Source organism: Pinus tabuliformis, chromosome 3_1, assembly GCF_031772625.1.
Source record: "Pinus tabuliformis cultivar Carrire ecotype Pingquan chromosome 3_1, CPIR1, whole genome shotgun sequence".
Lineage (NCBI taxonomy): Eukaryota > Viridiplantae > Streptophyta > Pinopsida > Pinales > Pinaceae > Pinus > Pinus tabuliformis.
The window spans coordinates 105,289,612-105,316,683 of NC_142301.1; the positions used below are offsets into that span (position 1 = coordinate 105,289,612).

The window sequence follows — 27,072 nt, forward strand, 5'->3', positions numbered from 1 at the left end:
ATAATGACTATGCATATCTTGGAAACCACACGTGGCATACCGCCTCAATAATTAAACCCTAGATTGTGAAAATCACTTCAAACCGTTCAAGGTCAATTCAAACCCTACCAACCTGTTTAGGGTTTGATTCCGCGAGTGAATGCGACCGAGGGTTAAGAGGACAGCTTGTTTTATATGAGAAAAGAGTCCAATTTTGGGGAAGGTAAGCGGAGGGAGGATGCTCTGAGCGATACAGGACGAGCGCTAAATCAGAGAACTGCTGTAGCCACAAGGTGCCAATCGTCCGACATCCGCTATCCGCATCACACATTTTTTTAATATTTCCAAACGGCACCGTATATTCAGTACTTCCACTGCATGTGATCTCTTTTTTATGTGTGTGTTTCAATAAATTTCGAATAAATACGGTATAATAATCGTATCTTCCTCAAGGCAAATCAAAGGAAGCAAAACTCGTGGAGGTCAGTCACCCATATTAGAGTCGTTTCAGAGTTTTCTTACTCTGCAGTCCATATATTTTTTCATTCCTCTGTCTCTGCAAACAGAGACTTGTCATCCATGGATTCCAGATTTGTTTTTCTTCTCTGCCTTCTCGCTTTAGCGAGCACTGGATCGTGCGAGAAATTGTTTATCGGCCGAGCAAAGGCAATCGAATGTTCCGTGAGCGTTCCCCAGAATTTCAAAAATTCAGTTCTGGGTGGAACGAATCAGCCCGAGTTCGAATCACATGCCGGCCTGAACAGAACAGGAACGGAAGGATTTGAGGCTGTGAATTATCTTTTTGAGCCTCTTCAGTCGAAGCCTGTTTCGAATCTTTTAAGTCTTTCCACTGCCAGCGACAGAGTGTGGCCCGTAAGTAAATTATTCAAGAATCATAAAAATTATGTCTTAATCTGCATTATTTTCAGTCTGGATTTTAAGAATTGATTTGGGATTTTTTTTTTTTGCTGTGATGCAGACATTGAAGTTCAGCTGGAGGATCGTCGTGGCTACGATTATTGGATTTCTGGGATCGGCTTGTGGGTCTGTAGGTGGGGTAGGTGGTGGAGGCATATTTGTTCCCATGCTCAACCTCATAGTGGGATTCGACACCAAATCTGCGGCTGCTTTATCCAAATGTAAGTAACGAATCCGATCACACAGTTCACTGATTGAATCTTTGAACCGGCTTTAATTCTGAAATACTTTTACAGTTCCAATTCTGAAACAATTCAACAGTCCCAATGTCTTTTTTTTGTTTTCTTTCTGCTGAAATGCGTTTCTGTTTGCCACCAAAAAAAAAAAAAAAGAGCAACTAAGTTAAGGAAAAACTGATAAAGGTGCGAAGGACACTCCAGAGCTTATTTCTGGAAGCTGGCCAGGCACGGTCTGCAGAATTATCATAATTTATGCTTAGGAGAAAAATGGGGTGAGATCATAACGGAACAGACCTACACGGCGTTTCCACGCGATGGGTTCTGACTGGGGAATGTGGGACCCAGTGGAAGTGGTGAGAGTTAAATAATCTATCAGTTAACTGTGCAGCACTGTGTATGGTTAAATAGTTGTCAGGTGTCACCTCCTTTAACACGCTGGCAGTCAGTCACTTTAATTTTTCTAAACCAAAGAGTCTGCTGCGCCACTTGTTGGTAGCCTCTGTGCATTTATCGGGGAGGGACGCCCAGCCTGGAGAGGGATCTTATCCCCGCGACCCATATGCCAATAAATAAGTAGCGTAGTCCAATCGTATTTCGGCGATTTCCTGTGACATGGAAAATTATCATTTCAATAATTACAAACTTTGATTCTAATTTATTTCAAAATTAATTTAGGATTTTAAATTTTGAATTAGGGAGCTATGCCGGGGTTTATTTCTTTATCCTTATAAGTAAGAATCGTTTAAATAATACACTCAATCACTATTCATACACAAACTCCCCATTCAAATCCTTTTTCTAATAAAAAATTATTGAAAAAAAAAAAAATACAAATAAATTAAAGTTCTCTTTCTAATAAAAAAAATTAGAAAAATTAAAATCACAAATATACATAAATTAAAATCACAATAAATATATATATAAATATATAAATATATATAGATAGATATAGATTAAAGTAGCAAAAATTATTATAACTTTAATCCATTATAATTGATGGTTACTTGTAAGTGTCATTGCCTCGTCATTGTTCAACAAAAATAATCTCACTTAAAATAGGGTATTGGTGGTTTGTAAAGGGAAAGGATTTGTTTTGTTAACATCATTATTTTTCAATAAAAATCATACCATTTAAAATTTTAACTATGGTCGGTAAAAGAGCAAAGATTTGATTTTTCCAAATATTTATTTTAAGTTTTTATGTCTAAGAGAAAATAGCTTTTAGTTATAAGAGAAAATAGCTTTTAGTTATTCAAATATCAAGTAATTACATTGTTTTCTTATATTTAACGAAAATAAACTTTTAGTTGTTAGATAATTGTACTAAAAAAGAAACTTTCAACTTTTAGTTGTACTCAAAAAGAAACTTTCAACTTAAAGAATATTTATAAAAAAGTTAATCTGGGTTATAAGTAGCCATTGAAAAAGTGTGATAGGCTTTGAATTCCATAATTAATAAAAATAAAAATAAAAATAATAAATTAATTTTTATATAATAAAATATATTTATATGAATATAAACATTATTTATAGTTATAAATATAAAATTTGTAAGATAAATTAAAAAAAATTGTGTATATAGCATTAGATTTTTTTTCCAAAATTTTATGTAATAAAATAATTTTATGCTTAAATAATATAAAATAAATTTTGCCCCAAGGGTTAGTCTCACAAGTTGGGAGGTCACGGGGTCAAATCTCCTCGACACCTTTGGATTAGGCCTTTGCCACCGAATGTCCCTGAACCACCCTTATATATATATATATATATATATATATATATAATAATTAATATTATGTTATAAAATTTTATGCATAAAACACTATAAATCTTACATCTTAAAAAAATCGCTTCCTTATTATTATTATATATATAATTATGTTATAAAATTTTATGCATAAAATAATATAAATATTACATCATTAAAAAAATCACTTCCTTATTATTATTATTCGTGATGCTATCTCACTTCCATTAAACTTACAACAACAAAATACAAATTTTCATTCATTCATAATATTTAACTTAAGGTAAAAAAAAATCACTTTAAAAGTTTGATCTCTCTAGAAAAACTAATAATAATATCTAATATGAAAAACCAAAAATAATATCAAATAAGATTAATAAACAATAAGATTTTATCCCATAATATTATAAGTTTATTTAGTTTTAAATTATAAATAAAAAGGATGATATTAAATTACTTATTAAATTTAATTCTTTAATTAATTATAAGTAGATATATTTAGTTACATATATACACAAGGGCCTGGTTAAACTATTGGGAGATCAACAAAAATGATGCATTGCAAAACATAAATAACATTAAAGATATTGTTACTTCTAAGTTCAAAGAAAAAATGTGGTGTGAGAAAGACTTAGCGGCTAAAAGAAAATTAAGTTATTATAAGAAGGTCATCAACCCCACCCTAAAAGATCAAAAGGGTCTCTCTATTTTAACTAGCTCAAAGAAGAAAATTAATATAGCAAAGATTAGAATGAATTCTCATGAGCTCCATAGTGAAACAAGTCGTTGGGCAGTTCCTAAAACACTATGGATGGAAAGAATCTGCCATATATGTAAGAATAGGAACATCGAGGATGAAAACCACTTCCTCTTAGAGTGCCCCGCGTATAACCACATTAGATCTCAGTTTCACAATCTTTGTTACAATACTGACCTTCCTAGCCTTTTACAATGTCAAAATTATAGTGAGCTCGGGAGGCTTCTCTCCAAGCTTTTTGAGCATAGGAATAAAATCTTAAATCAAAATAGATAATTTGTTTCTTTAGGTCCGATAGACCATTATTTGGTCTCAGCGGACGTTAACCATCATCATCATCATAAATGGAAATAAATATATCTAACAAATTAACTAGATTTTACTTATCTCTTAGTCTAGTTAAATATAGTCGTTGGTAGCTGTTTCCATTTGGTCAAAAGTAGTTGTTCCTTTCTAGCTATTTGACTAATCGATCTTTCTATTTAACCTTAACCTGTTGCCTTGAGCAGGGGACGATGAACCACACTTGCTGGTTCAAAATGCTTAAAAAAATCTTGATATAGATCACAGAAGCTTTAATTCCATAATATCTAAATTAATAATAATATCTAATATGAAAAACTAATAATAATATCTAAAATATATTAGATTATATTTTACTTGTTTTTATTTAAAAATAATAATAATATCTAATATATTAATATATTTTACTTGTTTTTATTTAAAATAATAATAATATTTAATTCATAAAATTATATTTTATTTCCCGGATCTGGGTGTCTGACGGCAGTACAGGTACGTGGATTGCTGTTTGGATGGGCGCGTGGTTGATCTTCACCGCCACTCAACCTCTCACAGCTCTGGTCATAACTTCCCCTGCGCTCCAGATTAATGATGCTTTAATGATGCCAGTACATCCTCTTTTGCCGGTTAATTTCTTGATCATGGCGCTTTCAGCTAGCCACAATTGCGTTCCTCCCTTTCGCTTTGGCTCCTCCTTCGCAAATGCAGCGGTTTGCTCTCGAACTTTCTCAGGAGTAAACTGGGCTTTGGTTCGTTGGAGGAACTTCTGGCTTTGCCCTCAAGCTACCCTCTGTTTCCCCTGCTCTTTTGCTAGCCACTCGTTTGTTGCTCTCCCTTTCAGCCTTCTGAGCGCTGAAGCCAAGTTTGTTTTCATCCCTAACCGCTTCCATTGTTTACCAAGTAGCCCGGACCACCCTGCTCCTCCAGCTATGCCGAAACTTCGACAGTGGATGAGCTGCAGAAGAGGCAGCTCCCGAGGGCAAATTGGACGCCAGGCCTTCTCTTCCACGTCGAACTCCTCAACTTCTTGCTCGAACTTCCGCACAGATAGGTACCCAGCTACTCGGAGTGGCCGGGGTAGAGGCAGAGGATTGCAAATTGTAGCACCGAGCTCCTTCCAATCCATGACTAACGCCGCTCGGTTACAATTCCCCTGTAGTCATGGCACTTTCTCGTTTATGGCCACAGTCACCATCGAGCTTAGCGAGCTTAATTAATTCAAGTCAAGAGGCTGGTTCCCTTAGGGCGACTACGGATAGGCGGGCAGAAGACAGACTAGGCTCCATCCAGACAAACCTCAAACAAAGCAAAGCTTCAGGCTCTGGCAAAAGCAAAGCTTCTCAAAGCATGAAGAATCAGGCGGGCTCCTTTGATGACGACGATGATTACAAGTATGGATGCCACATCATCGAGGAACTGCTTGATCCCCTTCCTAATGTTTAAACAGGTTGGTTCTTTTTGGTTTTCCTGGAATTCAAAAAGCTTGAGAAGGTTCACTTATCACCTTCCTAGATATCATGATATATGCATTAGCTCAAATTTCCAGTTTCTCATGCAAAAGGGGCATTTTGCCAGCTTTCAGTTTTCAGTTTCGGTTGCAGTCACAATTACTTTTGTTATCAGTAATGGGTTGTCGCATAGTTGGTCACAACGATTTGGTCTAGTTCTATTGTTTTGGTTGTCGCATAGCCCCGGTTTAATTCTTAGTTCCATGAACAACTATGGGGTTTTCCGGATTTTTGCTCTAGTCATGTTTAGGCTCTCTACAGCTCTTGAGGGCAATACTCAGCTGGGTTTTCGCATACTAATCTGCTATGCTTGTAATCATGCCGCATTTTTTGCTAGCACTATGAGGCCATGGCCTTGATGTAAATTATCTTTGTATTAATATCGAAGTAACCATATTCAAATATATATATATATATATATATATATATATATATTATTGTAATATTAATATTTTCCAAAATCACTTTAAAAGTTTGATCTCTCGAAAAACTAATAATAATATCTAATATGAAAAACCAATAAAGATTAATAAATAATAAGATTTTATCCCATAATATTATAAGTTTATTTAGTTTTAAATTATAAATAAATAGATGATATTAAATTACTTATTAAATTTAATATTTTTTAGTTCAAAATTCTTTAATTAATTATAAGTAGATATATTTAGTTACATATAAATTTAAATGGAAATAAATATATTTAACAAATTATTTAATTAATTAACTAGATTTTACCTATCTCTTAGTCTAGTTAAATATAGTCATTGGTAGCCGTTTCCATTTGGTCAAAAGTAGTTGTTCCTTTCTAGCTTTTTGACTGATTGTTCTTTCTATTTAACTTGTTGCCTTGAGCAGGTGATGATGAACCACACTGGCTGGTTCAAAATGCTTAATTTTTTTTTTGATATAGATCACAAAAGCCTTAATTCCATAATATCTAATATGAAAAACTAATAATAATATCTAATATATATTAGATTATATTTTACTTGTTTATATTTAAAAAAATAATAATTATATTTAATTCTTAAAATTGTATTTTAATTATTTATATTCTATTTTAATATTAATAATAATATCTAATATATTAATATATCTTAATTGTTTTTATTTTAAATAATTATATTTAATTCTTAAAATTGTATTTTAATCATTTTAATTATTTATATTTTATTGTGATATTAATAATAATATCTCATATATAAATATATCTATCTTGTTTTTATTTTAAATAATAATAATAATAATATTTAATTCATAAAATTATATTTTATTGATTATAATGATGATGATGGTTAATGTCTGCTGAGACCAAACATTGGTCTATCGGACCTAAAGAAATAAATTATTTATTTTGATTTAAGATTTTATTCCTATGTTTAAAAAGCTTGGAAAGAAGCCTTCCGAGCTCACTATAATTTTGACACTGTAGAAGGCCAGTAAGGTTAGTATTGTAACAAAGATTGTGAAACTGAGATCTAATGTGGTTATACGCGGGGCACTCTAAGAGGAAGTGGTTTTCATCCTCGATATTCCTATTCTCACATAGATGGCAGATCCTTTCCATCCATGGTGTTTTAGGAACTGCGCAACGACTTGTCTCACTATGGAGCTCATGAGAATTCATTCTAATCTTTGCTATATTAATTTTCTTCTTTGAGCTAGTTAAAATAGAGAGATACTTTTGATCTTCTAGGGTGGGGTTGATGACCTTTTATAATAACTTAATTTTCTTTTAGTTGTTAAATATTTCTCACAACACATTTTTTCTTTGAACTTAGAAGTAACAATATCTTTAATGTTATTAATGTTTTACAATGTGTCATTCTTGTTGATCTCCCAATAGTTTAACCAGGCCCTTATGTCTTTATGCCACCCCCGTTTGAGCCTTAGGTGGGTTGGGCGGGAAATTAATGCTAGCTTAGGAAGTCTATGATCGCCTATGTTATTGAGTTTGTGCTTGTACAACAGAAACCTATTCATAGCTAGGCTTTCAATAGGGGAAAGACCTGCTTCTATAAGGAGAATATGATAGGGTGTATTACTTTTAATTTTCAGGTTATACGTTATAAAACGCTTATGGATTTGCTCAATATTTCTCCACGATTCTCTAGAGATGCTGCAACCCCAAACCTCATAGCCATATAAGATAACAAGAGTGATTAAAGTTTTGAAGAGGAACTTCTTTTTATCCCACATTACTAGGTTTGCAGTTTTACAATTATTTTCAAAACCAAAATAAGCTTTCCACCCCCCATTAATCATTTTCTCAATGCTATGGTTCCAGTTGAGCTTGTGATGAATATCAATTCCTAGGTACTTGTAAGAATACACTTCCTCCAAGTTATTATTGTCATACATAAAATTAGCGTAAGTGTCCTTCTTGGATTTGATAATCATAACTTTTGTTTTGTCAGTGTTAACAGTCATACCCGTGGTAGAGCAGAAATCCTTAAGAAGCCTGAGTTGCTTATCAAGATCAAATGGGCAGCTTGCGAAAAGAAAAATATCGTTAGCATAGAGAAGAAGGATGACGACTATCCCAGCTAAGATCGTGTCATCACAGCCTGCTTCCTCTAAATTACCTTTGAGCTTGTCGATGTAAATGCCAAATAGGGTAGGGGAGAGGGGGCAGCCTTGTTTAACTCTGATGTTACACTTAATATCTTTCGACCACCCCTCATTGCTCTTTAGCTTGGCAATTACATTATCGTATAACCTTATAGCGGCAGCTCTCAACTCGAGAGGAACCTTTAGCTCGTCTAATCTATTCCAAAGGTTGTATCTAGGGACTGTATTGAAAGCCTTTCTAAAGTCCACAAAGCAGCAAAATAAATTAGAATTATCATTACGACATTCCTCCACAATGATTCTAAGCGTAACGAGGTGGTTTGTTGTTGAGTGATGCCTTCTGAAACCTGTTTGGCCTTTAGCACGCTTACCTTCGCTTTCAAGCCATATGCTTAACTTCTTTTCCAAAATACTACCATATAACTTGGCTAAGAGAGGGCTAATCATAAGTCCGATAATTAGAGGGGTTATTTGTATCCCCACTTTTAAAAATAGGGATAATGAGGCTATCAGTCCAAGGTTTAGGGAACCCTTGCTTGACTGCTTGATTGAAAAGCTTGTGGATGAGGACAGGGCCACCAATTTTTAATATTTCCGCCTGGTAACCTTCAATGTCCTTAGCTTTCCCGTTAGCCAGGCGATTAACCCCAAACTTAATGTCTTCTAAAGAGAAAACTTCTTTCGTTGTGAGCAGGATTTCCAAGTTATCCATGACATTTGGAGATTAATAAAGCTCTTTAAGATAGGAATTCCAATCATGAAGAGCAATTTTATTATTATCTTTAGTCTTCCTAGTTAGAATCTGCCTCCAAAATTTTTTAGGAGCTACTTTAGAGAGGTGTAAGAGATTCTCCTGTCTTTGACGAATGTGCTGCATCTTTTTTCTTTTAGTTAGGGCTTTGTATATTTTTATCTTCTCCATTTTAAGAGATTCATCAACAGTTTCCTTAATTGCTCTCCTCGCACTTATACAATCTTTGTCATACCAAGGGTTGGTTTGCTATTTCTTTTATTATTTGAAACTTCAATTGAGAACTTGTTAATAGAATATGAGAGAGTTGTAGTAAAATTATGATAGAGGTCTTCTATGTTGTCTATACTAGATAAAGGAAGAAAATTAGTTTTTAATTCATTTAATATTTTCCAAAATTAAGAAATCTAACTGTATTTTAAGTATTTGTAATTTAAATTGGTAATTAATTTATTTAGAGTGTATGATATTATTAATAGCTTTTAAAATTATAAAAAATAATTTTAAGATTAATTTCTTCTCTAAAATAATTACATGAGATTAAAAAATTTGAAAATATATTTTACTTTCCATGGGCTTTCTTTACCTGGAAATATTATATTTTAAAGTAGTTGTTATGTTGCAATCGTGAACCAGTACACGTAATTATATTTAAAAATTATTTTAGACATAAATAATTATTTAATTAATTAATAATAATTTTTTTTTTATTTATAAAATTTAATTTATTTAATTCTGTAAAATTAATAAATAATTTTAAAAATAAATTAAAATCTCATTTTAATATCTAAAAAATTATATCTAATAACTGAATTTACTTATTTAAATAAATTATGTCTTTCATAGTCAAACTAACTGTTTCGTGGTCAAATCTAGTGGTTATCATTTTAGCCATTACCTGATCTAGAAATTTGGTCATTAGATATTCTGCCCGATCTATTTATAATGCATAGCAAGATTTTAGCTGTTTCCTGATCTAGAAATTTGGTCATTGGATATTTTGCCCGATCTATTTATAATGCATAGCAAGTTCTGCTCATTCAACTTAGTCATTGGATATTTTGCTCGATCTATGCATAGCAAGTTCTGCTCATTCAACTTAGCGATGAACCACACTGGTTGGTTCGAAATGCGTCGACAAAAATATCCCTATGTGATTTCGCTAAAAATTCTTCTCAAAATTAATATAGATCACGGAAGCTTAAATTAGTTAAAAATATTTATTTTATAAATAATTTTAAAAATAAAATAAAATTTCATTTTAATATCTAAAAATAAAATAATTTTTTTGAATTTTATAAAAAAAATTTAAAAATTTGAAATAAAATATTATTTCAACTTCTGAAAAATAAAATAAAATCATGTCGCTTTTGCCAATTTCCAGTAAATTTTATTAATAAATAAAGAAATAAAACATACTGACCCTAAAATTCCCTTAGTCTGCGAGTTCGTATGGACGTCATTAAAAATGATTGAATTCTTTTAGACATGACCCACCTTAGCATTTATTATCTAAAGAATTTGTTTGTTTACGAGATAAACATAAATTTTGTTCATCATATGTCATTAATATTATCAATACGCCATATGTATCAATCGTTATCGTGAAACGCAAACCACACAAAATGCATCTTCCATGATAACAACATAACGTGTTCCACAATATATCTATATGATAAAAAAACATAACATGTTTCATGACTTAATATATAAAAAGTAATATTAAGTCATAAACATGTTTCATGTATTTTAATTATTTATATTTTATTGTGATATTAATAATAATATCTCATATATAAATATATCTATTTTGTTTTTATTTTAAATAATAATAATAATAATATTTAATTCATAAAATTATATTTTATTGATTATAATGATGATGATGGTTAACGTCTGTTGAGATCAAATATTGGTCTATCGGACTTAAAGAAAAAAATTATTTATTTTGATTTAAGATTTTATTCCTATGTTCAAAAAGCTTGGAAAGAAGCCTTCCGAGCTCACTATAATTTTGACATTGTAGAAGGCCAGTAAGGTTAGTATTGTAACAAAGATTGTGAAACTGAGATCTAATGTGGTTATACGCGGGGCACTCTAAGAGGAAGTGGTTTTCATCCTCGATGTTCCTATTCTCACATAGATGATAGATCCTTTCCATCCATGGTGTTTTAGGAACTGCCCAACGACTTGTCTCATTATGGAGCTCATGAGAATTCGTTCTAATCTTTGCTATATTAATTTTCTTCTTTGAGCTAGTTAAAATAGAGAGATACTTTTGATCTTCTAGGGTGGGGTTGATGACCTTTTATAATAACTTAATTTTCTTTTAGTTGTTAAATATTTCTCACAACACATTTTTTCTTTGAACTTAGAAGTAACAATATCTTTAATGTTATTAATGTTTTACAATGTGTCATTCTCGTTGATCTCCCAATAGTTTAACCAGGCCCTTATGTCTTTATGCCACCCCCGTTTGAGCCTTAGGTGGGTTGGGCGGGAAATTAATGCTAGCTTAGGAAGTCTATGATCGCCTATGTTATTGAGTTTGTGCTTGTACAACAGAAACCTATTCATAGCTAGGCTTTCAATAGGGGAAAGCCCTGCTTCTATAAGGAGAATATGATAGGGTGTATTAATTTTAATTTTCAGGTTATACGTTATAAAACGCTTAGGGATTTGCTCAATATTTCTCCACGATTCTCTAGAGATGCTGCAACCCCAAACCTCATAGCCATATAAGATAACAAGAGTGATTAAAGTTTTGAAGAGGAACTTCTTTTTATCCCACATTACTAGGTTTGCAGTTTTACAATTATTTTCAAAACCAAAATAAGCTTTCCACCCCCCATTAATCCTTTTCTCAATGCTATGGTTCCAGTTGAGCTTGTGATGAATATCAATTCCTAGGTACTTGTAAGAATACACTTCCTCCAAGTTATTATTGTCATACATAAAATTAGCGTAAGTGTCCTTCTTGGATTTGATAATCATAACTTTTGTTTTGTCAGTGTTAACAGTCATACCCATGGTAGAGCAGAAATTCTTAAGAAGCCTGAGCAGAAATTCTTAAGAAGCCTGAGTTGCTTATCAAGATCAAATGGGCAGCTTGCGAAAGGAACAATATCATTAGCATAGAGAAGAAGGATGACGACTATCCCAGCTAAGATCGTGCCATCACAACTTGCTTCCTCTAAATTACCTTTGAGCTTGTCGATGTAAATGCCAAATAGGGTAGGGGAGAGGGGGCAACCTTGTTTAACTCTGATGTTACACTTAATATCTTTCGACCACCCCTCATTGCTCTTTAGCTTGGCAATTACATTATCGTATAACCTTATAGCGGCAGCTCTCAACTCGAGAGGAACCTTTGGCTCGTCTAATCTATTCCAAAGGTTGTATCTAGGGACTGTATTGAAAGCCTTTCTAAAGTCCACAAAGCAGCAAAATAAATTGGATTTATCATTACGACATTCCTCCACAATGATCCTAAGCGTAACGAGGTGGTTTGTTGTTGAGTGATGCCTTCTGAAACCTGTTTGGCCTTTAGCACGCTTACCTTCGCTTTCAAGCCATATGCTTAACTTCTTTTCCAAAATACTACCATATAACTTGGCTAAGAGAGGGCTAATCATAAGTCCGATAATTAGAGGGGTTATTTGTATCCCCACTTTTAAAAATAGGGATAATGAGGCTATCAGTCCAAGGTTTAGGGAACCCTTGCTTGACTGCTTGATTGAAAAACTTGTGGATGAGGACAGGGCCGCCAATTTTTAATACTTCTGCCTGGTAACCTTCAATGTCCTTAGCTTTCCCATTAGCCAGGCGATTAACCCCAAACTTAATGTCTTCTAAAGAGAAAACTTCTTTCGTTGTGAGCAGGATTTCCAAGTTATCCATGACATTTGGAGATTAATAAAGCTCTTTAAGATAGGAATTCCAATCATGAAGAGCAATTTTATTATTATCTTTAGTCTTCCTAGTTAGAATCTGCCTCCAAAATTTTTTAGGAGCTACTTTAGAGAGGTGTAAGAGATTCCCCTGTCTTTGACGAATGTGCTGTCTCTTTTTTCTTTTAGTTATAGGGCTTTGTATATTTTTATCTTCTCCATTTTAAGAGATTCATCAACAGTTTCCTTAATTGCTCTCCTCGCACTTTTACAATCTTTGTCATACCAAGGGTTGGTTTGCTATTTCTTTTATTATTTGAAACTTCAATTGAGAACTTGTTAATAGAATATGAGAGAGTTGTAGTAAAATTATGATAGAGGTCTTCTATGTTGTCTATACTAGATAAAGGAAGAAAATTAGTTTTTTATTCATTTAATATTTTCCAAAATTAAGAAATCTAAATAAATTTTAAGTGTTTGTAATTTAAATTGGTAATTAATTTATTTAGAGTGTATGATATTATTAATAGCTTTTAAAATTATAAAAAATGATTTTAAGATTAATTTCTTCTCTAAAATAATTATATGAGATTAAAAAATTTGAAAATATATTTTACTTTCCATGGGCTTTCCCTACCTGGAAATATTATATTTTAAAGTAGTTGTTATGTTGCAATCGTGAACCAGTACACGTAATTATATTTAAAAATTATTTTAGACATAATTAATTAATTAATTAATTAATAATAATTTTTTTATTATTTATAAAATTTAATTTATTTAATTTTGTAAAATTTATAAATAATTTTAAAAATAAACTAAAATCTCATTTTAATATCTAAAAAAATATATCTAATAACTGAATTTACTTATTTAAGTTAGTCAAACTAGCTGTTTCGTGGTCAAATCTAGCGGTTATCATTTTAGCCATTACCTGATCTAGAAATTTGGTCATTGGATATTCTGCCCGATCTATTTATAATGCATAGCAAGATTTTAGCTGTTTCCTGATCTAGAAATTTGGTCATTGGATATTCTGCCCGATCTATTTATAATGCATAGCAAGATGTGCTCATTCAACTTAGCTTGACGATGAACCACACTGGTTGGTTCGAAATGCGTCGACAAAAATATCCCTATGTGATTTCCCTAAAAATTCTTCTCAAAATTGATATAGATCACAGAAGCTTAAATTCGTTAAAAATATTTATTTTATAAATAATTTAAAAAAAAAAAAAAATTTCATTTTAATATCTAAAAGTAAAATAATTTTTGTGAACTGTATAAATTTTTTTTAAAAATTTGAAATAAATATTATTTGAACTTCTGAAAAATAAAATAAAATCATGTCGCTTTTGCCAATTTCCATTAAATTTTATTAATAAATAAAGAAATAAAACATACTGACTCTAAAATTCCCCTAGTCTGCGAGTTCGTATGGACGTCATTAAAAATGATTGAATTCTTTTAGACATGACCCACCTTAGCATTTATTATCTAAAGAATTTGTTTGTTTACGAGATAAACATAAATTTTGTTCATCATATGTCATTAATATTATCAATACGCCATATGTATCAATCGTTATCGTGAAACGCAAACCACACAAAATGCATCTTCCATGATAACAACATAACTTGTTCCACTATATTATCTATATGATAAAAAAACATAACATGTTTCATGACTTAATATGACTTCAGTACGATCAAATCACTTTTATCAAATTATAAATAATGTAAGGAGGCTTTGTGCAATACATTATTATAAGATGCGTTTTTATACGTTATTAATATATTTTCATATTATTAATTTATTAATAATATAAATATAAACTTTGGAGGTTGAAGTTTTTGGACTTATTATTATTATTAATATGTTTAATATTTTTTTTTTAAAGTTTGGCAAGTCTATCTATTTTTTATTATATATTAGGCAAATTTACACCACATAGATTTACTGGGTGGCCTCAACTTGCCCCAAGCTGAAACCAAATCTGTTGGCCACTGGTCAGTATTATATGCCATCTAAAAACAAAATTGCTTCAGTCTTTCTAGCAAAGCTAGGTAAGTCTCAGTCTCGTGTCCAAATACTATATAACTATAACAACTGACATATGCAACAGGAAATTTAAAAGCTACCCGCATAAACAAAAACTAAGCATGATGAATCTAGTCTTTATGGTCATTTTGCTCATCAGAGACAAAGGCTACAGGAGCAGGATCTTCAACAATTGCCCCTGGCATTCCATACAGCTCCAAGATGCAAGGGATGTGACAGTCAATACGATCCATCTTGATGACCTGTTTGTGCAGCTGAAATAGAATTTTCTCCATGTCTTTTTTATAACTGGGCAGGCCCTGCATTGTGATTGCCATCCCCACAAAGATTTGTTCCATCGCTTTGCCAAGCAGACTTTTCATCAAGAAGTACAAGTACAGGGTGTGTTTGAACTGCATAATTCTACCTTGTGTATTCCCTGGATCAGGAACCATCGTCCTCCAGTCTTCTATCTCCTCGTCTGGTTCACTTTCCTGTTTTATCTCCACTTCCCAGTCGTCAATTAGCTTCCAGATGCCTTCATTTGTTTCATCTCGGTATGTTGTTGCTGCCTTTGCTATGAGGTGCTCAACAAGCTTAGGGCCCCTGCAGCCTTCTGTCGTGCTCCGTCTCTTGGTTGACTAGTGCTACTGCCATGACCACGACCTCTCTTTATTGGAGTCATACCCTGTTCAGTGATGCCCTGTGCAGAGTCAAACAACATTAGTTCCATCAACCCATTTGCATCATCTTGACGCAATTATTCATACCATGCCTCTCTGCCATGCTTCGCCTTCAACGGGTTAAGGTATCCTAGTGCCCACAAGTGGCCAAAGGAATTGGGTTTCGAGTGCGGTTCCCTGGGCTCCTCACAGTGCCCCTCCCCCTTGCCATGGTGAAATTGCCTGTCATCCCCCTGCAGTTGGAGCCAAGCCTTCAGGCACGTCCGGAGCCTAGCTTTGCGATTGCTATCATACCTGCATGCAACTCCCTCAACCAACAGTTGCCCGCCATGGTTATGCTTGCCCCTCTGTCCCATATACTGCCCAAGGTCCCTAGCTGCACCCTTGCTACCATGCAGATGCAGATGACATGGTTTTCTCAACGAATTACTGACATAGCTAATATCCGACCCCTTGCTTGCGACTCTTTCCTACCTCTCCCTTAACCACTTAGTCCCCCAGACATGGCACACCTGTTATCTCCTATACCCCTGGTTTGAGCAGCGAAGTAGGGGCCTGTGTCTCTGCTTGACCCAACATTACCAATGTCGTTGTTGAGACTTTGACTTAAATGCGATAAAAACAAGTCGCAGAGCCAAGCCATGGCCCTCTCTGTCCTCTCCCTATTTCTCCCATACAGGGTTAAGCCCCATTGGGATGACCTCTTGCCCCTCCCTTTCCCCCAATGAAACCCCCACCAGGTCATGTAATTGATGCAGGAACCCAACCAAATCATAGAAATGAAGCAGGAACGAGACCGAATTACGTACCAGAGAATCGTTGCTAGCCCACAGCCAAGCTACCTTCGCCCCTCTTCAGCTTTGAGATGCCTTCCTTCTCCACTGCAATTTTCTCCTGCCCGGCACGTCGAATGCCATTCCCATCTCCGCCACCCTACCTTATTCCTCCCTCTGCCACCTTACCAGCCCACTGACCTTGCATTCATGGCTAAGGACACCGCACCCCCTGCCTTGAGCATGTGGGGGATGATGATAGTTGTTGTCCTTGTATTAACGATATCAAATTGAAGCCTGTCGCCTTTGACACCCTCTCTCATCCCAATCAGGAATGTCCAATATTTATTTTTGTTTGATATGTATTTTTAATTTTTTTCCAATGTTTATTATTATTAGAGAATTTTGTGTTGTGTATTACTCAAATTATTTTTAAATTTAATTATATGAAGAATTCTTAAAAATGTTTTTCCATATTTGTAGAGGTATAAATTAATGTGCTCTATCTAAGGAGATTTGAATTAAGCACTTCCACTATCTGCTTTCATCTATGTACACATCATTATAAGATCTAATTGGAGGCTTGTTGAGTATTGTTGTTATGTGGTAAGAGATTACTCTTTTAAGTAGAAATGAAAGACAATTATGTTGTGATCTAGTTTTTGTTGTGAATATTGTTATTTTTGGTCTTCTTCCATGTGGTATTAATGTGGTGAATTGAGAATTTGTAATGTAACTTTCATTCAAATCATGGTGGAAGGGACCATTGCACATTGGATAAGTTGCAAGCAAATAATTATGAACTAGAAGGATTGACACTATTGTTGGTGTAACCTTCTACACATTGCATTGACTTAGCAATGAATTTGGGTCCTTTTTTTTTTTTTTAAATTCTAAGTGTTCTCAAACCATTACCATTACATCAATAATGGGTTAGATCAAATTGAGACACAATGATAATTCCACCTCTGACTTTATATTCTATGAAGAAAGAATTCCAATTAAATCTAATGAAGGATATTTAGGAATACATTAAGGAGGTTTACCTCATAATCACTACAAACATGGATGAAATGGCACATGATATTGATGACATATCATGACCATGTTATTGTCTTGATTCCAAGGTGTGCCTCTCCTAAATATGTAGAAACAATACAAATTCATGGAAAACACAACAAAGGTAAAACACTAGATTACAAGTCCCCATGTTTTGAAGCAAAGACCTTTGGACATTATAATAAAGTCTCACTTGTCAAAACTTTATTGAACCAAAAACACCTAGAGTTGTTTATAAGGGAAAATGAATCTTGTTGTTATTATGGATAATTATTATAACCTTCACATTTAAGTCTTTGTTGAATTCTTCTTCTGAAGATTTTATTAGAGAAATCCATTTACATTGCACTCTCTCTACACAACCATATTGGAGCCGATCTTCAAAAAGAATCTTTATAATATGAGAAAAGTGGTCTTGTATTCTCATCTACAATTTATCTTAACCAAGCATCAAACTTTAATCTTACACATCCCTTTTATATTTTTTGTCATACTTCGATGCCTTCTTGTATAGTGTGTCTCTCTTCTAAGTTCTTTGGAAATTCAATGCATTTTAACAAGGACCATCTTAGAAATGAAATTTTATAAAATAAAGTCTCATTCATGTTCATAAATGAAACAATTCATTAAATACATTGTTTTTTGTTGATTAAACTACAACGGTTTAATCCACCTCTAAACATATTTTGAAGCCATTGTTACAATCTTGCCAATCATATCTCCCATTCAAGATCATTTCTCTTTATTACAAATTGGTTCACATGTACAAGAGCACATCTTCTCATCCATTATAGGTTGGCGCATGATATTGTGTTACTTCAACAAAGTGTTTATTTCTTTGTTGCATTGTGAAAAATATTTCCTCCCTTAAAATCATGAGTAAACAACCAACATACATAGGAGATGTCTCACTAACTTACCCTTAGCGCATGCTAAGAGGGGTTATTATAAGTGAATAATATTAGTGCATTCTCTAAAAATTGATGAATTATTCCTTGTTAGTATAAGAATATCTTTAAAATGTATTATTCATCAAAACATTAAATTATACCTAAAAGCCTTTGAATAACCAATGGATACTTTAGAATGTGAACTAAAATTCAAATAGTGAACAAAACTTCCTTTTCTTTACCCTTTAATCTATTTTCAATGATGCAATGTTACTAACTTGATTTCAAGATCAATTAGCTCTTGTTGAGCCGACTTCTCAACAATAGATTAGGTTTCCAATGCCTGCATTTAAGCCCAATTTAGTATTTCTACCATTTCATCGAAGATCATATATTTACATAACTTGAACGCTAACATCCTTGGGTGTGTCATGGGTATCCCCTTGTGTGCTACTTATTTTTCTTATCGAACTAATTCAAACAATGTGTGTCTTCTTCAAATTAAATTTTGAATGATATCCATCTCCACCTTCACCAATAATGTTTCTATCATTTTTCTTTGGTTCTTTTTTTTGAGATTGGCTCCTCAATGTAGAGGTTCTCTTATGTGATTGTTATGGATTGGAACTAACACTTGCAACAGAGTGTCCGTGTTGAATATGGGGTATGCTAGTGTTGCGTAGAGCACTGAGATATTCATAAAAAGTTGGAGGAATATCAGAAAAGGCCTGATTATCTCCCCCACCTTTAGCTTTCTTTACTTGAAAAACAATACCATATCCATTATAATTAAAATGGGTATGAAAAATAGTTTTAGGGTTTAAACCCTTGACTACTTCTAACTCAATTCTAAAGTGTTGGGGAATTGGAACCATGAAGAACACTACACTTATATCTGTGTCTATGGTTGTTCGATAACTCCCTATATAATGTTGTAGTTAGTCCTTGACCCATTGATGATTATAGAAATTTCTTATCAAATTGTTGGATCAGGAATAACATTGGTTTTTTTCAAGAATTCCAAAGGATCCAGGATTCCCCGTTAAAATTGGCCACTATGCATTGGTTAATTTCTCACAACCAAAAAAGGAAGCATTTGATCTCAAGGAGCTAAAGCTCCTTACTGGTGTTTTTAGGAGACACGAAGGAAGCTTTTTATTGTAATCTCTTGTTAGGGAAATCCATATACATTGCAATCTTTCTACACAACCATATTGGAGTCATTCTTCATAAATAATATTTATAATATCATAAAAGTGGTCACGTATTCTCGTCTACAATTTCTCTCCACCAAGTATCAAACTTTAATCTCACACATACCTTTTACATTTTTGTCATACTTCAATGCCTTCTTGTAGTGTTTCTCTCTTCCAAATTCTTTATCAATTCAATGCATTTTAATCGGGACCATCTTAGAAATTAAAGTTTAAAACATAAAGTCTCATTTGTGTTCATAAATGCAACAATTTCTTTACTTGTCTCCTCACCTTAAATGGATTGTTTTTTGTTGATTAAACTACAATGGTTTAATCTGTGTCTAGACATATATAGGAGCCATTATTACAATCCTATCAATAATATCTCCCATGCAATAATATTTCTCCTTATCATAAATTGGTGCCCCTGAACAAGAGCACATCTTCTCATCCATTAGGCATTGTTGCATGGTACTGCATTACTTAAACAAAGTGTTTCTTTCTTGGTTGCAATGTGAAAAATATCTTCTCCCTTATAATCATGAGTAGGCAACCAACATACTTAGGAGATGTCTCACTAACCTATTCTTAGCACTCTAACCTATTTTGTTTGAGTTTGTTATTTAATATCTCACCATCTTCCCTGTAATTTCCATTTTCAACTCCAAAATCTAGAATGCCATGAAGACTTGGTGCCATTTGTCATTGTTGAATTTCATGCCATCATCAACATCCATGCCTTCAATTATAAAAACTCTTTGCAACCTCTAGGCTAATGGACTTGCTTCCACCGACATGATTCAATGTTGCTATTTCAATTTATTCAAAGTGATGGCATGTGGGTTCCACCTTCTTCCGTTGCATTGGTGATGTGTGATGTGTTGAGGTCTCTATTGTTGTCCTTGTGCTCATGCTCATATGGCATAATGTGTAGCATGATGGCTATCATGGTATAATATATCCCCCATAAAATAGAAACTCATGGGAGAAGGCAGTGAGTGGGGTAGGAGGGAAATATTTTTTTCACAAACCTTTCAAAACCTTCTCCTCATGTGGATTTCATTCTTCTCAAGACAACCACCTTTTTGTGATACCCCTTGATTTTCATTTTACCAAGGTTTGAGGTAGGGGTATTAAGGAAGGTGTCATTATGCATGTTTTAGCAACTCAACCACCAATCCTTGAGTCTCCCTAATGAATTTACCAATCTTTTATGTTACAATGTTTCACTTTTTATTAATGATCTATTCATTATCCAATCTATAGTTCTATTAGTGGTCCTCTTAGTGTATAACACAAAAATGTTCATCTTGACCTTATCTTGATCAATCTAGGATATGTTATCATTGATGAACCAATTGCTTTAAAAGGATTCACTTGGAAAAATGTCAAAGCTTATAATCCCCTTCAATTTCTACAAAATGGAAGTCATTCTCAAGGGTATAATTCAATCCTTGCATATAAGGTTTATGCCTATGCATGATTATTAGTTTCCTTCAAAATAAATTTGCAGTAGACATAGAGAATCCTACTTTCTTAATTTCTTAAGAAATTTCCAACTCCCACCAAATATATGTGATCTCTAATTGTCCCATTGAAGCTCAACCTGATCCAGTCATACTTTAAAGAGGGACCCAAGTTACTAATGATTCAAGTAACATGGAATTTGTTGTTCGGTATGAAAAGTGTGTTTTAACATTTTTTTACCATGTAAAATTTGTGTTGATTTTTTTATTATCTCTGTGAAAATGTTAAGAGGGCTATTATAAATTTAACCCTAGTTTGAGGAGCAAATGTGCTACTTTATAAAACTCTTAATACCATCACATGGTGTAGGTGTAACACTTGCTAAATTTTTACTTATTGTTTTCTTATTGCAGGTATGATCATGGGTGCATCAACTTCATCAGTGTGGTACAATTTAAGAGTTAGGCATCCTGCAAGAGATGTACCAATTATCGACTATGATCTTGCACTTTTTTTCCAACCCATGTTAATGATGGGTATTACAGCTGGAGTGACTCTAAGTGTGATATTTCCATATTGGTTGATAACAACTCTTATCATTATCCTTTTCATCGGTAATGCCCTAAAAACATAGATGTTTTCCTATTTAATGATATGGGGTAATAATATTTCATGCATAAGACAAATTTTATTATTTATTATCTTATCTATTGTTTTATTGTTTTATTGTTGTGATAGGGACTTCATCTAGGTCCTTCTTTAAGGGTATAGAAATGTGGAAGAAAGAGACAAAGATTAAGGTAATATTCAATGATATGAGGATTTCATCATTGATTTTTGTGATTATTTAGCTTATTAGTATGATTAGAAAATTCTATCAAATTAGACGTTTTAATTTTTTTCCTTTTTTTTTTCTTCTTCCTAGAATGAGGAGGAGGCCACTCCCATACTAGCTACCCAAGGTAATATTTTTCAATATGCCAATGTTAGTTATTAATTGGAAGTATGTGTAGCATGATTATATATTCTAAGTTTGTGCTAGTATTGGTCTTCAGATGTGGATTATGAGGCAATTCCAAGTGATCAAGACAGAAATGGAACACTGGTGAGTTTGGCATTTCTTCTTTTATATTCTTAGGTTATAATTAGTCAATAACATTTTTGGGTTGTATTTTGCTTTTATTTTTCTTGTCATTGATATAGAAATGTTATTTGATGTGAATGATGTGACAAAGTGTTTTCTTTGGCCCATGAATAGGAAACAATATGTTTCAACATTAGATGGAAAGGACTTTCAATTCTCATGGTTGTATGGATTTCTTTTTTAATTCTCCAAATATTTAAGGTTAGTGGATTTGTTTTTATTTTACATAATTTTTTGTGCTTCTTACAATATAGAACATTGATATTTTATCCTTTTTTATTAAATTTTGAAAAATGAGATGTTGATTATGATCTCGTTTATTTTTGGTCCAAAAGAAAATCAGATATTTAATCTAATTTATTTATTTTCTTACAACAGAATGGTTCAGTGGTTTGTGGTGTGGAGTATTGGATAGTGAATGCATTGCAGGTAAGTGTTTGTAGAAGACTAAAATATTTATCCCAACAAAGATAAGGTGATCTACTAACAATTATAGCATATACTTTTGACTAAAACTAAGTTGTCATACAGATTCCAGTGGCATTTGGTGTTTGCATCTATGAAGCAATATTTCTATACAAGAGTAGCAAGAGCAAGAGACAATGTGGAGACATGGATAATGTTTGTGAGGCTTCTGTTGAGTGGGGAGCAACGGTGTTGGTTTTATGTGCAACTTGTGGAATTGTGGGTGGCATTGTTGGAGGTTTACTTGGATCTGGTGGTGGATTCATCTTAGGACCTCTACTTCTTGAAATTGGTGTAATTCCACAGGTGAAACTCTTTCACTTACGATTTATTACTACATTTCAGCACATGTAACTCTGCACATGCATAGCGTAACTAATTCTTGTAATATGATTTGTAGGTTGCAAGTGCCACTGCAACATTCGTGATGATGTTTTCCTCCTCATTGTCAGTGGTGGAATTCTATTTTTTGGATAGATTTCCACTTCCCTATGGTATGTATATACAACTTGTCCCTTTCAAGTGTCCACTTTATCATTTTACTATGCAACAAGTGTGTGAAACTTTGTCAATTAACTTGTTTGTTATGTTTGTAGCTTTATATCTTATGAGTATATCTATTTTAGCTGGATTTTGGGGACAATGCATCCTTCGAAAACTCGTTACAGTACTTGGAAGAGCTTCGATCATCGTCTTCATTCTCTCTGGGGTGATTTTTATTAGTGCAATAACAATGGGTGAGAAAGATAATCTTTTCACTTCATCATGGATGGCTTTAGTTGATAATTTATTTGGATTACTTGTTTGTGTAGAAGTTAAAAGTACTCACTTATAATGCACTCTAAATTCTTCAGGGGCTGTTGGAATTGAGAGAAGTATTCATATGATCCACGAGAAGCAGTACATGGGCTTTTTCAACCTTTGTCAAGAATCCTAGTAAGACTTCTCGTACTTAAAAAAATGAAGTATATGCATTCCTAAAAAGATATGCAAGTTAAGAAATATTAGGGACATTCCCCAATTTATCTTTGCCTAGGTTCGATTAGAGTGGTTTATCAAGGAGACATGTAAGTTAAAAAGAAGTATTAGAGACATCGTCTAATTTATCTTCAGCGAGGTTGTATAATGATGGTCCATTAAGGAAATCCAATAGTTAGTGTTGACATCTTAAATTTTCAGTAAAGCTAGTTGGCATCCCATTACTTATATGGAATGCTAGTCAACTCCTCGTTGACTAGATCATAGATATTTTTTAATGATGACTACAAATAATATTAAGATTGATTCATATATTATGGTTGTCAACTATCAAATGTAGTGATTGTCTTTTAAGCAATATTCAATTACTATACAATTTAGACAATTAATTGAGTTATAAAGTTGGATTTTTATTTGCTGCAACGTTCATCTATTAGTAAATCTCAATTATTATATGTCAATCATCATATAAAGAATCTTAAAATATTTTTTTGAAAGTGTACAAGGGTTTAATTGTAACAAATTGTGAGATAAAAAAAATACAATAATTTTTTGAAATTCCCTTACTACTATATTTTCCTCTATCACTATATCACATTAAAACATTAAAGAACTTCTTTCAAAGGAACATTTTTAAAAATCAAAGCGTGCAACAAACACATGTTAAAGAAACAAGGAGTTACATATTAACACACAATGTGGCCATATGAAAACAACATGCAACTTATTAATTCTTTAGTACTTGTGCCTTTAAATAGCCTACTCAATAAATCAAAACAACTTATAATAAAATGGTCATCTTTACAAGAAAATGGATTCATATATTTTTCATGCGCTCTCAAATGTAATGAGAATAATGATATGTTTGGTATGTGCATGAACAATTGATTCTTCATAATCTTTGATATGTGTATCACATATGAATGTTAAGGAATTGGTTGATGAAACAAATTGTGTTTTTAGTCATTCGACTTTTAAATTAGTTGTTTCATTGGTTAATGTTTATGTTTGATGATTGCATTCTTAGACGATATGATACAATGAGATTTTTTTGGGAATTATTGACTTCCTTTCAAGAGAAAGATATAATGGAAGAAGTAATATTGTTACTATAAGAGAGAGATTTTGAGAGAATTAGTTTGATAATTATGATTAAGTCGCCTATGACAATCAAGATCTCTGTTCCCAATCAATTACTAAGGGAAGATCCTAAGGGAGTGCATAAGCATCAACTTGATTATTTGTAGACTCTCTTAGACCCCAAGCAAATATTATTTCAAGTTTTCCTTTAAAATCTAGAATGATACACTCTTCCCCCCACCTTCCCTCACAACCAAGCTTCATTTTCATAAAGGTCTTCACAAATAGTTGAGATTTGAAAGGGGTAGGATTTGATCCTTGTTAGAAATGATATTTTTCCTCTCTAAAGTAAGGATTAGCTCCTCCCACCTACTTTGGCATAACTATAAAACCTTGGCTCCTAAATTTTTCATTGTGGCTTGGTATTGGATAATAGCCTCTTTCTACTTCTCTATTAAAAAGGGGATTAACTCCATGTTTGAAGTTAATTTTGCATGGCATTTTAGCATATCCTCAATCTTATTGGTTTCATCCTTGATCCATATATTAACGTCGAGCTCTTCTTCCCTATATGTTTGGGCATTTGTGGTCCTATTCTCTTCACTTTATACTAATGAGAAGGAGGCTCTTAATTAAGCATCTCCCACATAAGGATAGGGAGACCCTATAAAATGATGAGGCATTATATAATTGTATAAATAAATTCAGACATCAAATTCCTTCCTATAGCACTAATGGTAATCTTAATGAAATATCTTTGATTGTCCATTGGAAGGGAGATACTTGGCAATGTTATTCAATAAAACCTATGCCATTTCTCTCTCATATACATGGTGAAAGTCCTTGATTGAGGTCTATATGAACGCATCTCCTTTGTATGTTTTTCTGTTCTAGTGATAGGGCTCTCTAAAACAACCATTGTCTCAACTCAACTCTCAATTTCTCCCCAATATCTCTCTAGCTTCGCTCTTAGTGTCAAATTCTCATTTTCTAGTTGTTTTAGGATTTCTATAGGTTGTATTTTAAGAATTTGAGATTTCTTTTGAAGGTCATAAATAATTAGTTCATGCTACATGAAAGAAATTTAGGTATCTTTGTTTTTTTGCATCTCTCCTTGTTTCTACAATGGATTTCCATTTAAGAACTTTCTCCCTCGCTTCTTCCAACCATTATAGGAAGTTTAATACACTAGCATGATTGGAAAGTCCTTTGATTTTTGCCATACTCATTGTAGGCTAGATGAAGGGATCTACTCTATGTTATCTTTGGTAGGAATAGGTGGAGTTGTTATTTATTGGGTTTCTTTACACCTAACCTTGTTTAATGTTTGATTATTTTCTTTGAGTCTTTAGTTCCAAAGAGCTTCTTTGTTAGGGATGTGAGAGATTGAGTGGGTGATCCCTACATATTGGGTATGCGCTATATTCTTTGCATGATTAATTGCATGTACAATTTGTTGCACCAAGCAGAACGAGGGGTTCATTAGAGGGGCTTGCAGTGTCCCTTATGCTACCCATAAAAGAAATGGGTGGTTTTTTGTATATGTTTTTCACGATTTTTGGTACAAATTTCACTTTTTGCAATTTAGGAATAAGTTAGATAAAAAAGTTGAAAATCGTATCTTTTTTTTATATATAAAGATGGTATGAAAAATTATAAGCTTTGGAATCCATAAACTATGAATATTGTGTATAGGCTAGATATGTTATTTATAGAAATTAAAGATGTCAAACAAGATGATGAATCAATTGAAATATGATGAATCAAACTCTACAAAATAACAAGAATAAAAACAAGAACTACACACTTTGGTATTGAGGAGATCATTTCAAAAAAGTATAAACAACCTGATTTTCATTCATTTTTATTTTTTTGGTTTATTACTTGTGATGATACTAGAATTGTTAGGGAGGTAGTGGATGTAAGATGGAAAACTCTGGAAAAAGTACATGGTTCAAGAAATGGAAGTCTTAGAAAAGAATGAGGCTTTAGTTCTAATGGAGTTGTGAGCTAAAAGAAAGATCATTGGTAGCAAATGGGTGTTCTAGGAGAAGTTGAATGTGGATGGCAAAGTGGAGAAATACAAAGCTTGGTTAGTAATAAATGCTTATTCCCAAGTAGAAGGAATTGACTTTATTGAGATTTTTTTCTTTTGTTTCCAAGTTAACTTCTATTGGATACCTTTACTTGTAGTTGTTGTCTTTGATTTTGAAGTATAAAAGGAGTTGAAAACAACATTCCTACCTAAGGATTTAAAAAAAGAAATCTACATGAAGAAGCCAGAAGGCTTTGTAGGGAAGGGAAAGAAAGAGTTGATATGCTAAGTGAAAAAACCTATGTATGGATTAAATAAATCACTAAGGAGGCGGTATCAAATATTTGATACTTGCATGTTGGGACTTCGATTCACAAGGAGCAAACCAAATTATTGTATATATTTCTAAATAGTTGGTGATCATCTTATTTATTTGGGCTTGTATGTGAGTGATATAGAAATAACAAGAAATCATCTAAGATGTGAAAACTCCATTTTCCTCTAAATTTGACATGAAGAATTTTAGTATTCAAATTTTACTCTGGATATGGAAATTGCAAAAGATTTGATAGAATAATGATTCATTTGAAATTACT

The 27,072-nt window shown here is 32.9% G+C and overlaps 1 protein-coding gene across 1 annotated transcript; it reads left to right on the forward strand.

Annotated features, from left to right (window-relative positions):
- The first annotated feature begins 206 nt into the window (after positions 1-206).
- On the forward strand, positions 207-23,675 carry LOC149185980 (Sulfite exporter TauE/SafE family protein). The gene is made up of 12 exons (XM_089410854.1): positions 207-852; positions 959-1,118; positions 21,188-21,388; positions 21,513-21,574; positions 21,700-21,736; positions 21,830-21,879; positions 22,033-22,119; positions 22,297-22,347; positions 22,450-22,689; positions 22,784-22,877; positions 22,980-23,120; positions 23,238-23,675. The coding sequence occupies exons 1-12, from the start codon at positions 559-561 to the stop codon at positions 23,318-23,320; spliced, it is 1,500 nt and encodes a 499-aa protein (XP_089266980.1). The 5' UTR covers positions 207-558; the 3' UTR covers positions 23,321-23,675.
- Positions 23,676-27,072: the final 3,397 nt, after the last annotated feature.